The 17,036-nt window shown below is 44.4% G+C and overlaps 1 protein-coding gene across 1 annotated transcript in view; it reads left to right on the forward strand.

Moving 5' to 3' along the window:
- The first annotated feature begins 11,441 nt into the window (after positions 1–11,441).
- EFCC1 (EF-hand and coiled-coil domain containing 1) overlaps positions 11,442–17,036 on the forward strand; it is a 100,141-nt gene continuing 94,546 nt past the window's right edge. The window contains exon 1 of the mRNA XM_073644477.1: positions 11,442–12,348. Coding sequence (XP_073500578.1) covers positions 11,785–12,348 — 564 coding nt within the window. The 5' untranslated portion in view covers positions 11,442–11,784. The remainder of the gene's footprint in view (positions 12,349–17,036) is intronic.

Here is a 17,036-nt window from a genome sequence, read left to right on the forward strand (position 1 = left end):
GGCATGTTTAAAGCATGATAGGAACACACCTGTGGTTAGTGATAGGTTGAATAGATGGGTTAGGGTTGGGATGAAGACTGTGGTAAGGTTTGGGATGAGGTGGGATGGGATTGGGTCAAGTGCACAGGTGGTGAGATGTGATCTGGAGAGTAGAGCAGAAAGTTGATTTTTTGCAATGGCGGAGAAGCTGGTTTTGGAGGAGGAGGGCTGAGTAGTTATGAGGTGGGGATAAGAAGAATGTAGGCCAAAAGACATTTCCCTACACCTTTATAGGACATATGACATGGCTTGTCATTGTGTGAAAAAACTATTAATTGTGCTATGGTTATTTCTATCACTATTAGAATGTGCCCATTTTATGCTGTACCCATTATATAGAGTTTGATCCTATTTAGGATGATCTTTTTAGTTGTACTAGAATGAATTCACACACAGCAAATTATTGCATTTTTTTGTGATTTTTCCATCCATCCAAGTAGAAATGGCTGGAAAAACACTCACATTTTTTTTCCGGAGACAACCCCATTCAGAAGACACGTATGAGATTCTGAAGCGCATGTAACAGTTGTACCATGTGTGAATTCTGCTCTCTGAGTTCTGTGCAAAACAAATACTTTTGATCTAATGAACTGAGCAGAAATGGCAAATGCATTTGGAGTCTTGACTTCAAGTGTCTGTAACACGGCGTATAGGGGTTTAAATGATTTATTATACAGTTGACTCCCCCTGTTCTTTTCTGATATAGAAATGACAGATGGACATTGAACACTTCCACAAAGGACTGAATGCCGTGCCACCCATTGTCCTGCCTGTGTCATACAGTGAGATGAAGAGGCATTGGTAGGAAATGAAGTGGAAGAAGCAGGTGCTGCTATAAAATTCTGCAGCTGGGACAATGATGTTGAGTTATTTTTCCACTTTGTACTAGGATAGATATCCAGCTGAGTCATTTCTAGTCAGATAATGTGCACATCATATAAATAGAAGTATTTTTTCAATGGTACTATTGTTACATAGAATAAATGTAGCCACAGAAGTGGAAAAATAATGTAATAGTTCAATAAGTCTTAAGGTAATACATACCATGGTGCCCTTAGGAAAGAGGGCATTTACTTTTATCCCCTTACTTTTATCATGCAGTTGTGTAATGTTTCATGTGGAGTCACCTCATTTTTGTGTATGCTCCTGACTAGTCTCCAGAACAAAATAAATCAGGAAATTTTGGGTCAGAGTCAAATATATTTTTCTAGGATATTTTTCCCATATGTCTACTGTCATAATCCAAAGACAGATTTCTCCTTTAAGGTAGATTCACACGATGCATTTGCAATTAATTTTTTGGCTGTGATTTTCCAAAAATGTGTTAAAACAGATGCATATTTACAGTGTTTTTGGAAAATTCTGGCAAAAAAACTGAATTTATCATATGAATATACCCTACAGCTATTTTTTGTCATGCATTTTCTACCTGGGTTTGCACACAAAAATCTGACCAATCAGACTAATCCATTTACACCAACAGATATTATCATCTCCCTCATCTGTTGTAATCCTCCTCAAATGTCAGGTCAGTTTGATACAGATTTCAGACAAATCAAATGGGTATCAGCACACACCAATTTTGTCCTGTTTAGTGTTATGCACACGCCCGGGCTAAGCGGCGTGTGCGTGGGATTGGTAGTGATTCCACTGGACCGTGCCGGAGAGTGAATGCCTGGAGGGGCGTGACTAAGTATTCACCCGATCCGACCAGGGTCGCACGACGGCATACGACGCCAGTGCACCAAGGAGGAACCGAGCAGAGGGACCAGGTGCTACTCCAGGACAGACCCCGGACACGGCTGTTGACCCACACAGGGGAATACAGGAACGGGCTGGTAGGCTGGCACACAGACTGGAGGGTATAGGCAGGCACGACTGGTATGCAGGCAGGCGGGTATGCAGGCCGGGGGGTAAAGGCAAGCACAGCTAGAGTGCAGACAGGGAGGCACTAGCAGGTAGGAACACAGGCGGGATAGGACCCAGTACACACCGGGACTCAGGAACAATACAGGCAGAGGGTTACAGGCAAGCACAGCTAGAGTGCCGACAAGGCTGAGCAGGGAGGACAGGGCTCTGTTCACACGGAACAGACAGGAAGGGAAAGACAGAGCCAGATACTCACACAGTACTTGCAGAGACAACAAGCAGGAGTTAGGTACGAGTTCAGACTCTGCAGAAAAAGGAAGGGAACGGACATAGAGGCAAAACAGGTAAAGGACAGGAGAGAGTTCAGACTGGAACTGAGTGTACGGAGGAGACCGACACTGCAGAGGGATACAGGAGCGGGTCTGGGAATACGGCCCCCAGAGAGGCGGAACGAACAGGCAAGGAGCGTGTTCAGACAGGACAGACCAGACACAGGAGCGGGTCTAGGAAAACGGCCACTAGAAGGCGAGAGGAACAGGCTAGGAGCGAGTTCAGACAGGTCCGACAAGATACAGGAACGGGTCTAGGTAATCGGCCCCTAGAAGGCAGGAGGAACAGGCTAGGAGCGTGTTCAGACAGGACAGACAAGATACACAGAAAGGACTCAGTTCAGACACGGAAACTGATACAAAAAGCAGGAGACATACAGGACTTAGTTCAGACACGGGAACTAATACCGCAAAGCAGGAGACATACAGGACTAAGTTCAGACAGGCCTGGAAATACAGCCTCCAGGAAAGGCAGACAAGGAAACAAAGACGGGACCTGGCACCTTCAGAGTGCAAGCACACACTGAAGGAAACACTTATGCTCAGGCAGGGATAGAAGGGAGCTGCTGAGCTATATACCAAGTGACAGACAGCAATAGGCTGAGGACGCACAAGGGGAGTGACCCACAGCAGGTACAAAAGGCAGGAAGTGATCGGGCGCCGCCCTTAAGCAGCAGAAACAGACACAAACAGCATGGAGGGAAGCCAGAGAGACATTCTGGACAGGAGATCAAGTGCGCCCTCTTGCACAGTGGGAGATGGACCACCATGCAAGGACGCCGCCAGGTATGTTACAGTACCTCCCCCCTTACGCCCCCTCTTCTTCAGGCCTGCCAGAATCTTCCGCAGGGAATTCGAGGGCCAGTCGTTCACTGGGTTGGAGGGGGACAGAGACTTAAGGGTAATCTCTGCTTCGAGGTACATCTTGTCAAGCTCACAGGAAGAAATAGACGGGTTATCAGGTACATAATGAGGAAAAGTCACTGTCTCTTTGTTATCTGGTGGTATCCCGGAGGATTCAGGAAACAACTGGAGGTCCTCCGCCGGGTCAGAAGAGTGCAGAGGCTCAGAGAAAACAACTGCTTCAGAGTACACTAGGTCGGACTCACTGGAGGAAGCAGGCGAGGTATCGGGTACCGAGTATAGGAAAGTCTCTGTCCATTCACCACCAGGTGGCACCCCGAAGGGTTCTGGAGACAGCTGGCGGTCCTCCGCCTGGTCAGAGGGGTGTAGAGACTCACGGGTAACCTCTGCTTCAGAGTACACTAGGTCGGACTCACTGGACGAAGCAAGCGAGGTATCAGATCCAGGATATAGGAAAGTCTCTGTCCATTCACCACCAGGTGGCACCCCGAAGGATTCTGAACACAACTGGAGGTCCTCCGCCTGGTCGGAGGGGTGTAGAGACTCAGGAGTAACCTCTGCTTCGGAGTACACTAGGTTGGACTCACTGGACGAAGCGAGCGAGGTATCAGGTACAGAGTATAGGAGAGTCTCTGTCCTTTCGTTACCAGGTAGCACCCCGAAGGGTTCAGGAGACAACTGGAGATCCTCCGCCTGGTCGGAGGGGTGTAGAGACTCGGAGGTAACTACCACTTTGGGGTACCCATTGTCAGGCTCACAGGAAGAAGCGGACAAAGTATTGAGTACCGGGTGTAGAGAAGTCTCTCTCCATTTGTCATCGAGTGGTATCCCGGAGGATTCAGGAGGCAACAGGGGATCCTCCGCCAGGTAGTAGAGGTGCACAGACTCAGAGGTAACCACAGCTTTGGAGCATCCTTGGACATGCACACCGGTTAAAGAGAGAGAAGCATCTGATGCCGGGTGCAGGAAGTTCTCCTGTGTGGAGTCTGGATGGGCAGAAGTCTCTTCGGGCAGGAGAACTGGTGCACTACCCACGCACATTACCCATTGGGGTTTCTCCGGGATACAGGGAGATGAAGCTTCAGTAGGGACTTCAAGGTTGGGGTCAGGAGGTCTCAGGGAGGACAGACCCTGGCGTGACGGCTTGCCTCTACGTCTAGCACGTCTGGACTGCCTCTTGAGGTTGAGAGAAGTATTCCGGAAAGCGTAGTCACCCTGTGAGGATTCTGGATGGGCAGTAGTCTCATTGGGCTGGAGGACTATTGCGCTACCCACACACATTACCCATCGGGGCTGCTCCGGGATATTGGGAGGTGAAGCTTCAGCAGGAGCCTCCGGGTTAGGATCATCGAAGACCATTAGAAAGGCCACCAGGAAGGCCATTAGGTCCCGGAGGATCGGATCCTGTGTTTCATATAGGGGGTTGATCCATTCCAAGGCATCACCCGCCAGGTAAGACATCATAAAGGCCACTTTAGCCCAATCGGAAGGAAAGTAGAGAGGGTAGGCCTTAAAGTGTAGCATGCATTGCTCCACAAATGCACGACACTGTCTTGGATCCCCATAGTAACGTGGCGGATCCGCAGGAACGAGAGCTGATAGATCCATCTGGACGGTGCGTAATTTCGCCTGGAACTCAGCTAAGAGAAAAAAAATTTATTTATTTATTTTAATGCATATATTCGCTGGAAAACTTCTCAGAGGGCGAAGGCCGTGGGGCTCAACGGGAACCATGGCCTGAGCATGCTGTTATGCACACGCCCGGGCTAAGCGGCGTGTGCGTGGGATTGGTAGTGATTCCACTGGACCGTGCCGGAGAGTGAATGCCTGGAGGGGCGTGACTAAGTATTCACCCGATCCGACCAGGGTCGCACGACGGCATACGACGCCAGTGCACCAAGGAGGAACCGAGCAGAGGGACCAGGTGCTACTCCAGGACAGACCCCGGACACGGCTGTTGACCCACACAGGGGAATACAGGAACGGGCTGGTAGGCTGGCACACAGACTGGAGGGTATAGGCAGGCACGACTGGTATGCAGGCAGGCGGGTATGCAGGCCGGGGGGTAAAGGCAAGCACAGCTAGAGTGCAGACAGGGAGGCACTAGCAGGTAGGAACACAGGCGGGATAGGACCCAGTACACACCGGGACTCAGGAACAATACAGGCAGAGGGTTACAGGCAAGCACAGCTAGAGTGCCGACAAGGCTGAGCAGGGAGGACAGGGCTCTGTTCACACGGAACAGACAGGAAGGGAAAGACAGAGCCAGATACTCACACAGTACTTGCAGAGACAACAAGCAGGAGTTAGGTACGAGTTCAGACTCTGCAGAAAAAGGAAGGGAACGGACATAGAGGCAAAACAGGTAAAGGACAGGAGAGAGTTCAGACTGGAACTGAGTGTACGGAGGAGACCGACACTGCAGAGGGATACAGGAGCGGGTCTGGGAATACGGCCCCCAGAGAGGCGGAACGAACAGGCAAGGAGCGTGTTCAGACAGGACAGACCAGACACAGGAGCGGGTCTAGGAAAACGGCCACTAGAAGGCGAGAGGAACAGGCTAGGAGCGAGTTCAGACAGGTCCGACAAGATACAGGAACGGGTCTAGGTAATCGGCCCCTAGAAGGCAGGAGGAACAGGCTAGGAGCGTGTTCAGACAGGACAGACAAGATACACAGAAAGGACTCAGTTCAGACACGGAAACTGATACAAAAAGCAGGAGACATACAGGACTTAGTTCAGACACGGGAACTAATACCGCAAAGCAGGAGACATACAGGACTAAGTTCAGACAGGCCTGGAAATACAGCCTCCAGGAAAGGCAGACAAGGAAACAAAGACGGGACCTGGCACCTTCAGAGTGCAAGCACACACTGAAGGAAACACTTATGCTCAGGCAGGGATAGAAGGGAGCTGCTGAGCTATATACCAAGTGACAGACAGCAATAGGCTGAGGACGCACAAGGGGTGTGACCCACAGCAGGTACAAAAGGCAGGAAGTGATCGGGCGCCGCCCTTAAGCAGCAGAAACAGACACAAACAGACAGCATGGAGGGAAGCCAGAGAGACATTCTGGACAGGAGATCAAGTGCGCCCTCTTGCACAGTGGGAGATGGACCACCATGCAAGGACGCCGCCAGGTATGTTACATTTAGACAGATCGACTGCAGTTCCATGCACACAGAACGATCGTTAGTATGATCCAATCAAGGGGCATAAATCATCATGTTTTCAGCAGCACATTTCCTGTTACACAGGACAATACACAGATCAATGTGCTGCCGAGAACAATAATTTTTAAGCTTACTTAGAAGTCATTTTACCTGAAGAGAAAGCATTTTGCTTGTCTGACGAGTGATTGTCAGCCTGTTAAGATAGGCTGAGAAGCAATTGTTTCTATGAACACTTGTTCAAACTCACCCTTCCACTATCTACTATACTTGGGAAAAGTGAATTTGTTAGGAATGCCCATTTGCGGCATACTACATGCAAAACGTAAGTGGATGAAGGCAACCTGGCATAGGCCCCAATTCTCTAGGAGCCCCATAGAAACCCCTGCCTCTGTGCTATGTATTACCGTAAGACTAGTTGAACTATTATTACATTATTATTCCACTTCTGGAATTTCTTGAACTGTTAAAGGGAAAATTATGTTTTATGAAAGTGTAAAATTATAATATCAGTGATTTATAATATCAAAAATACTGTAAATATTGGCTGACTTGTTGTCCTTTTATGCCAAGTTGTTAATAACTCTAAACAGCCATTTGTTAGTTTTACCTCTAACGTTATGACGATATCGGCAGCTACCAAATGTCACCATTTCACAAGACCTGCCTACTTATGATACAACTATAGATAAAACACTAGGCGCACCATATAGTAGTATAGTATTAAACATTCCAGTTTTAAGATTACTCACCGATTCGTGATGTACGTACTTGGGTACAACACTAGGGTTGACGAATGGCCAGGTTACTGCAATCGTCCACTTCTCAGTAGACGATGTCCACCAACATTGCACATCATGAAATGTATGTTAACAATAAACTGGAGTAAGATGCGCTGAAAGTAGAATCAGGAGCATCCAGATATAGGAAGATGCATCAAATACGTTCTTCTGGAATGAATGTTGATGCATCTTACTTTGTTGTTTACCTACATTTTATACTTATGATACAAACTTTTCAATACAACTCGTTGAATTTAATGTTTAGGAATTTGGGACACTTATGAGAGCTATCAATTTGGTTGTCACCCAGACCCTTCAGAAACATACAATATCTAAGAACTAGATTCAATTATTGTAAAATTGTGATCTAAAAAGACACCTTGATTTTTTTTCTTTTACAAATGATCCAGGTCTCTAATTCTTCATTCTCCCCACCCTGAAATGTGGCAAGAATGGTTTCTTTATCCACTCGCCTATACTCAGTCCCAAAACCCTGGACATTTGTTCACAACTATACATGTTTACATCTAAAGTTTGTTGATGTAGTCCAGAAATTCATTTCTAGAAATTGCATAATGAGGTGTGCACGTGATATAATGACGAGCAGCTGATTGAGAAAATCTTTATAGTGATGAGTGACAAAGAGGCTTAATACTATAATTATGATGAAACATAGTTACATAATAATGTCACTAGAACAGTGTGTCATACTCCAAATATCTTTATTTTGATTTGATGATAAGGATAAAATATTGGTGACATTGGCCATCTATATATCAGTGTAAGGTCAGCTAGGTTTGATCAGGAACCATTGTTCCCATCCAGCTTTGCTTTTTTGAAAATGGAAGGAACTGATTTCCACTTTTTTAAGCTCTTTTCACACTGTAGTTTTTTTAGTGAATCCATTACTTAAAAAAGGCTATCACAGAAAGACTTGGCACAAGCCACTCCACTTAGTAGGCCCTAAAATCACATTGATAATCGTCCTTTCTTCCCTGTATCAGGACTTGGCCTTTGATACAGATGCCACAAGTTTGTGTTCAAGGAGTAAGCAGAGGAAAGATGTTCCAACTAGCTGGGTCACAACAAAAGAGTTTGGGAAAGTGATAAAATTGCAAAACTCCAGAAGGTTGTGCAGAAGAATAATCCAAATGGTCTAGGTGTCAAATCCAGAAAGGCATCCAAGGGATTAATCAGCAGAGTATTGTGGAACAAAAGCTGGTTGAGGCTACAAAGTGTCAATCCAATAGTGCACCAGAGCTGTATACTATACAATTACTTGCAATGGACAAGTAAAAGCTGAGGATTTAAATTGTGTCCCATACACTCCAATAGCCCTCTGAGCCACCCTGTCATTGGTCCGCAGACTGGGTACAGCTTTTGGCTCTTGGTCAACTCAAAAAGACTACCGCAGACAGATATCTGGTGCAAGCCACTCTGCTTAGCATGTCCGGAGGGAATTCTAGTGTTCACCCTTTCACCCCTGAACAAGGGGTCTGGCCGTCGCTGCAGAAATCCACAGACAGCTGCTGGCTGGTGGAGCGAGTTGAGCATAGAGATACCTGCTAGCAGAGATTTAAGGACAATGACAGAATCATGTACCAAAAATATAACTGGGGAATGGATGGGTTCAAGTCCTCAGGTCAGGCAGTGATTTGAGGCAGAATGACAATCATACTATTCAGGGTTCAAGTCCAGTAAGGCACCTATGAGGATACAGAGCAGCTGTATACAATACAACAACTGGCCATGGATTCATGGGTGCAAACATTTGCTAATGTGATATCAATTATTTATGATTTTATTTTTTTTGTTAATTGATAATCTCACAAATATATGTCCAGTTCATGTCAGTTAATAGTGCCAGTGTGTGGCTTTTCCTTTTTTTGTGTAACTAAACCACAGGCTGTATCAATTTCTATGTTTATTCCATTCTATTTCTTTTCTCTGCAATTTACATCTGTATTTTTCATGTTACATTTTTCGTGACACAATACTTCTATATAAACTAGGAGTGATTCACACTCCATTAAATCCTATTTAGTCAAGGAAGACACACACATCCTTATATGAGGGCAGACACATCATAAGAATTCATAAGTAACAAATGAAGACTAAAATAAGATGAAGCAGTAAATATGGATTACGCCGTAAATTAACTGTAATTTTTATAGTACATTAGGTGTCGCTCACATTGATTTACAGACAAATGTAGTCATTATTTTGGATTAATTTCTGACAATATTTCAACATTAGTGTGTCATGCTAAAACTAATCATGCATCAACTATGTCCACTCATCAGGTGTGTCACAATACTACAAAGGCTATTATATGAGTCATCTAAACTAAATAGGGTAAAATGGTTTTATTTATTTATTTTTTTCATTTGTGACTGAGCCTGGGAAGAAAAAGGACATCATGCATAACTTTTTTTCCATTAAAAAAATGGCACAAAATGAAACGCAGACAGACCACATAATAATCAAGTAATCAGTGGCATCCCTCTGGTCAACTCAACCAGCCCTTGTATCACAAGTAAGCCCATTCATCTTAATGGCCACCATCTAATACTACATCTTTAAAGGGAATCTGTAACCCCCTGGGACTTATATGACCTACTAATATGAGCGTACAGGTGATAGAAATGGAAATCTATACCTACCTGTATGCCTCATATTACAGATCTTGTTGATGTTAAATTACTTTTTATTCATTTAGGTTTCTGATGCTTGCAGGCCTGGGGGCCGCAAGAAATCCCTGCCTACTGGGTTAATTACAATGTTTCCCCCCTCCCCTGCACATGACAGTGCCCTGTGCCCTTTTTTCCACCACTCCACCACTCAAATAAAAAATAGAAAAAACAAAGACAGAAACACAATACACAAATACCCTACAATAAATAAATAAACCGCAATAGTGCATTAAAATAATAAAGGGTACTTAGTTCAAAATGCGAAAGCCATCCCGCCTCATCACGGTGACCCTTATGGGACAGTACTAACCCTAATATTTAAAACCTTACCGTTTGTCAAGTGGCATGCATGTGGATACGGGCTGAGAGACTGAACCCAACTAGTGGACAAAGAAATAAACCTTAAAATAAAGGCCACAAAATTGAAATAAAATGCAATAATCGGCGTTCAAAAGATCCTATCTACACCAAAATGGTATCAATAAAAACGTCAGCTCAGCATGCAAAATATAAGTCCTCACCCAGCCCCAGATCCCGAAAAATAAAGACGCTACGGGTCTCAAAAAATTGTGCCTTTTTTTTAATTTTTTTTATTTTTTTTACAAACCTTGGATTTTTTTTTCACCACCTAAATAATAATCTATACATGTTTGGCATCCGCGAACTCGTAATGACTTGGAGAATCTTAACAGCAGGTCAGTTTTAGCATTTAGTGAACATGGTAGAAATAAATAATTGTGGAATTGCACTTTTTTTGCAATTTCACCGCACTTGGAATTTTTTTTTTACTGTTTCTGTTCTCCATGCTAGTGTGACAAACACAGACACACAATGCAAAGATTTAGTCAGCTTCTCCCCCTTTTATCTGGTTTCAGGTGTGATTTTCATATTGCCCACACCTGTTACTTGTCACAAGTAAGTTTGAACAAGCATCACATGCTTGAAACAAAGTTGTTTACCCAAAATTTTGGAAAGGTGACAATTTTGTCCAGCCCATTTTTTGAGGTTTTGTGTAAAATTATGTCCAATTTGCCCTTTTCTCTGTTTTGTGTTGTTCCAATGTATTAATGGCATGTAACAAACCTGATTCAGTTATGTTTTACTTGTTAATAAAATGACGACCTATGAATGAGGATGTATAAATACCTACCATTTTATTGACTTGTACAGTTTTGTGAGGTTGCTACTTTGTAAAACAACATATACTATACCTTTTTTCAGCATATTTCCCATGCCATGAACATTATTGAGAAATAATAAAATAGGGAAAGCTGCATGTGCAGATCACATATGCAATTTACATTATCACATATCCACTTTTTCGTACAAAATAAAACAAGTGAGAGCTCTTATGGTTAAAACCACGAATACAGTTTTATTTCAGTGTTTTGATGCAATAGTGGAGGATTTTTCAACTGCATCCCAGGGACATAACAATTGGGGGTGCAAAAATTGTAGTTACACATACAAGCCATGTTATAATTAGGAGTGTTTTCATAGGGGCACAAAGAGTTTTAGGACCTCTAAACACTTCAGAGTGGACTGAAATAAACTAACAGTTGGTGAAATGAAGACAAAATAATCAAGAAGGGACTTTATTGATATTGGACATGGATGTGTCAGACAATAGGAGCAGGACACTGACCAGAGATGTTTTGTATGAGCCCTCCTCCTCCTCCAAGGGAGGGTACTAGGGATAATAACACTAGGATAGCAGAAAGGCAGCTTGTTGTGCAGGAGGCTGGAAGCACTGACACTGCACACACTTTCCATAGCACAGTTCTGTACTGTGCACTCCATACACCATCACACAACACTACAACACACATAACATCTGCACACAGGACCTAACACGCTGACTATACCTAGTCCACTTGTGACAGCTGCCTCACATACATCAACTCGCAGAAAAGTTCTTCTACACTCAGAAAGTTTGCAAAAGTTTTTCAAAAGTTGCTCAGAAGAAATCAAATTTCACCAGGGAGTCATCGATCCAGCAGATACCCACAGAGGATGCCCAGGAGACCCTAAGCTAAGCATGGAGCCCCTGGGTGAGCAGTGTAGCCCCCTGCGACCAGCTCGCAGGACCCAGTGGCTGGTAAGTGCTCTCGCCCATCACTACGGGCTGGACCACGGGCTGGATAATGAGATCATCGTTCTGGCCACCGGCTTGGATCAGTACCTGCAGGAGGTCTTCCATCACTTGGACTGGCAGGCACAGGGCACCATCTCTCGGGAGGAGTTCAGGACCCTGTGCAGGGTACTGGGGCTGGAGCCCTGCACAGAGGAGTGTGAGGAGCTGCTGGACGATCTCCCGGAGCGGGTCAGTTTCAGACAGTTCCATGCCAGGCTGTGCGGGTACTTCAGCTCCAGAGCTGGCACTGCCCTGCTTCCCGTGGGGCGGGAGAGCGAACAGATCCAGGATCAGATCCGGCTGAGAAGCCCGCAGATGGCAAGAATGGGAAGTCCAAGAAGTCGGGCAAGATCTGCGAGTGAAGATCAGCTCCGGAGGCTGGAGGGGGAGAACCAGCATCTGCGACAATTGCTGGAGGAGCTGAAGGGGGCGCTGCAAAGCAGTGATGCCCGCTGCCTGGCATTGCAAGTAAGTGCCAAGAAACTGGGGGGCTTCAAGTGGTTATATTTAGTAGAAGGGAGACTATAACAGACTATTGGATTGCAACTGTTGTGACCAATTGGATATATAGCCTAACCCACTCCACCATTAGTGTTTCCAGGTTAGAGGTATTGTTTATGCCTCAAATTATGTGTCAATTTTTTGCACCAGCCTTTGGACATTACATGTACCTATAGTTACATATTCCCCTTTAGCTTTCTAAGTGCATGCAGGATTTGCCCAGGATTGGGGGCAGGGTCGGCTCCAAGTTTTCATGGGCCCCTGCGAAAGAGTCTCAGTGGGCCCCTTTAACACATACCACGATTCATGATGCAAAGATACAGAAGAGAAATATAGGTATAGTACAATGCCAAAGATTTCACTTCTTACATTACATGAGTGATATCTATTGTAAATTCCACAATAGCCCAGATACTGGCAAATAATGCATTATGGGCACCACATAGTCCTCCATACAGTATTATGGGCACCACATAGTCCTCCATACGGTATTATGGGCATCACATAGTCCTCCATACAGTATAAAGGCCCCACATAGTCCTCCATACAGTATAATGGGCCTCACATAGTCCTCCATACAGAATAATGGCCCCACATAGTCCTCCATACAGAATAATGGGCCTCACATAGTCCTTCGTACAGTACTATGGGCACCACATAGTCCTCCGTACAGTATTATCGGTACCACATATTTTTCCATACAGTATTATGGGTACCACATAGTCCTCCCTACAGTATTATGGGCCCCATATATTGCTCCATACAGAATAATGGAACCCATATAATGCTCTATACAGAATAATGAACCCCATATAATGCTCCATACAGAATAATGGATCCCATATAATGCTCCATACAGAATGATGGACCCCATATAATGATCCATACAGAATACTGGCCCCCATATAATGCTCCATACAGAATACTGACCCCATATAATGATCCATACAGAATACTGGCCCCCATATAATTCTCCATGCAGAATACTGGCCCCCTTATAATGCTCCTGGCAGAATACTGGCCCCCATATAATGCTCCATGCAGAATACTGGCCCCCATATAATGCTCCATACAGAATTCTGGCCCCCATATAGTGCTCTATGCTGTATGGGCCCCATATAATGCTCCATACAGAATACTAACCCCATATAATGCTCCATGCAGAATACTGGCCCCCATATAGTGCTCTATGCTGTATGGGCCCCATTGAATGCTCCATACAGAATACCAACCCCATATAATGCTCCATGCAGAATACTGGCCCCCATATAATGCTCCATACAGAATGATGGACCCCATATAATGATCCATACAGAATACTGGCCCCCATATAATGCTCCATACAGAATACTGACCCCATATAATGATCCATACAGAATACTGTCCCCATATAATTCTCCATGCAGAATACTGGCCCCCATATAATGCTCCATGCAGAATACTGGCCCCCATATAATGCTCCATGCAGAATACTGGCCCCCATATAATGCTCTATACTGAATACTGGCCCCCATATAATGCTCTATACTGAATACTGGCCCCCATATAGTGCTCTATGCTGTATGGGCCCCATTGAATGCTCCATACAGAATACCAACCCAATATAATGCATCATGCAGAATACTGGCCCCCATATAATGCTCCATACAGAATGATGGACCCCATATAATGCTCCATACAGAATACTGACCCCATATAATGCTCCATACAGAATAATGGACCCCATATAATGCTCCATACAGAATAATTAACCCCATATAATGCTCCATACAGAATAATGGACCCCATATAATGCTCCATACGGAATGATGGACCCCATATAATAATCCATACAGAATACTGGCCCCCATATAGTGCTCTTTGCTGTATGGGCCCCATATAATGCTCCATGCTGTATGGGCCCCATATAATGCTCCATACAGAATACTAACCCCATATAATACTCCATGCAGAATACTGGCCCCCATATAATGCTCCATGCAGAATACTGACCCCCATGTAATGCTCCGTACAGAATACTGACCCCCATATAGTGCTCTATGCTGTATGGGCCCCATATAATGCTCCATGCTGTATGGGCCTCATATAATGCTTCATACAGAATACTGGCCCTCATATAATGCCCCATACAGAATACTGACCTCATATAATGCTCCATGCAGAATACTGTCCCATATAGTGCTCCATACTGTATGGACCCATATAACGCTCCATGCTGTATGGGCCTCATATAATGCTCCATGCTGTATGGGTCCCATATAATGCCCCATGCAGAATACTGGCCCCCATATAATGCTCCTTGCTGAATACTGGCTCCCATATAATGCTCCATGCAGAATACTGGCCCCCATAAAATGTTCCATGCTGTATGGGCCCCATATAAAGCTCCATGCAGAATACTGGCCCCCATATAATGCTCCATGCTGTATGGACCCCATATAATGCTCTATGCAGAATACTGGTCACCATATAATGCTCCATACAGTATACTGGCCCCCATATAAAGCTCCTTGCTGTATGGGCCCCATATAAATGCTCCATCCTGTATGGGCCCTATATAATGCTCCATGCCTCCATACATAAAAAAATCAAATACTCACCTTTCCCCGCTGCCACTGATCAGCTCTGGACTGCTCAGCATTGCCGTCTTCCCGCTCTCTTCTTTGTGACTGCTCAGCAGAGGATGCGCTGGAAAGACATCATCGTGTCCTCTGACCTGAGACGTCACAGTCAGAAGACGCGGAAGAGACAGGACCTGCGGAGGAACGGGGAGAGGTAAGTATTGTGCCGGGGCCCTGAGCAAGGTGGGGGGGGCCCACTCGCGAGCGCTGGGCCCGGACTACCCCGCTCATGGACCCCATAGCGCGCCAGTGTCCCAGACGGCGAGTGGGCCCTCCCGCCTGTTCAGAGCCCTGGCACTTGCCCGGGTGCACCAGGTGTTGACGGGGGTGATACTATCCCAGCAAACATTTCAATACTCTGTGATAGTGAGTGCAGGGACTGCAGTTGCACCCAAGCCCTGCAGCCTTGGGGACCCCAAAGGGACCCTTATATGCATATGAGAAGGCCTATGATAGTTGGGACTCTGTTGAAGACTGCCTTATGGTCCACAAGTATCAAGTTATGCCACTGATTATTGCCTTTATTTTGACGGGTTACTGAAAACTTTCTACCTTTGAGGAAGTGCCTGGCCCCCAGGAATACAGAGCAAGCAGCATCATGAACTCCTACAGTCTTTGCATATATACCATCTTATCATTGGGAACTAAGAGGCTATTTGTAAACTGACCACCTAAAAACTGACCTTGCAGTGGGTTGTCTTCTGTTTGACCTTGTTGGCTGTGTATATTGTTATAGAAGATCTTTAGGTGTGGCCGTCCAATCCAGAGCGGGAGTGATCTTTGGGCCAAATTAGAACAAAGTGTTAATATACAGTCATGGCTAAAAGTTTTGAGACTGACACAAATTTTGTTTTTAACAAAATCTTTTAGTTGAATGTTTCTCTGGTTACTGAAGTACAATCAGTACAATCTCATAAGTTTTTACACGTTTATTGACAAATCCATCAAATTTATGCAAATACTCAATATTTACAGTGGTGACCCTTATTTTTCAAGACTTCTGAAAACGCCCTGACAAGTTGGATATCGGCTTCTGGGTCAATTTTTGACTGATGACAACTTGTTCTTACCTAATCAGTGCTTGAAGTGTATCACATTTTCTGTATTTCTGTTCGTCCGTCTGCCTTTTGGGGATTGTCCACTGGTTCTCAATGAGATTGAGATCTGGGGAGTTTCTTGGCCATGGACCCAAAATCTCAATGTTTTGTTCACCAAGCCACTTAGTTATCACTTTTGCCTCGTGACATGACATGATCGCCATCATGCTGGAAAAAGTATCTTTCATCACCAAATTTGTCCTGGATCGTTGTTAGAAGTTACTCTTGGAGGATGTATAGATCACATTCTTTATTCGTCGCAGAGATCTTAAGCAAAATTTTGAGTCATCCCACTCCATTGATGAAAAGCAACCGAACAAACGAAAGTGTTGAGCCTTTACATAAACTTGAGGTATTTGTCAATAAAAGTTAAAATGTTATGAAATATTGATAATTTCAGTACTTCAGTAACCATAGCAGCATTTAACTAAAAGATCTAAAAACAGTGAAGCAGCAAACTTGAAAACAAAACAAAAAAAAAATTGTGTCAGTCTCAAAACTTTTAGCAATGATTGTGTACAGTAGCTTATATTCCTCCAAGCTGTTACATTCTACACATGGATCCTTTCATAGGAAAATGTGTTAAGCTCTATCATACAGCAATTTTGTGTGATTGAACAAACTTCATAAGGTCGCAATTGAATTCTGACTTATGGGATCAGGAACGTTTTTGCCAAATCTAGTTGTAGTAAATCAAGTCTTTAGCACTATTATACAGAGCCGTAATACTGCTACCTGCAAGGAAAATCATAATACCAGGCATGTTAATTAAAGGAAAGTCTATATGATAATATAGACGATACTCTAAATTTCTATGACTTTTTATGAATAATTAAATATCAAGATGCCCAAAATGGGAAAAATTCACTCCCCTAAAGGTGAACATGTAGCATGTTACTGCATATGAATGTAATTTTTCACAACTTCTGTTATATCT

This window comes from Phyllobates terribilis, unplaced genomic scaffold (genome assembly GCF_046119375.1).
Source record: "Phyllobates terribilis strain yellow unplaced genomic scaffold, ASM4611937v1 Scaffold_8__6_contigs__length_399053987, whole genome shotgun sequence".
Taxonomy (NCBI): domain Eukaryota; kingdom Metazoa; phylum Chordata; class Amphibia; order Anura; family Dendrobatidae; genus Phyllobates; species Phyllobates terribilis.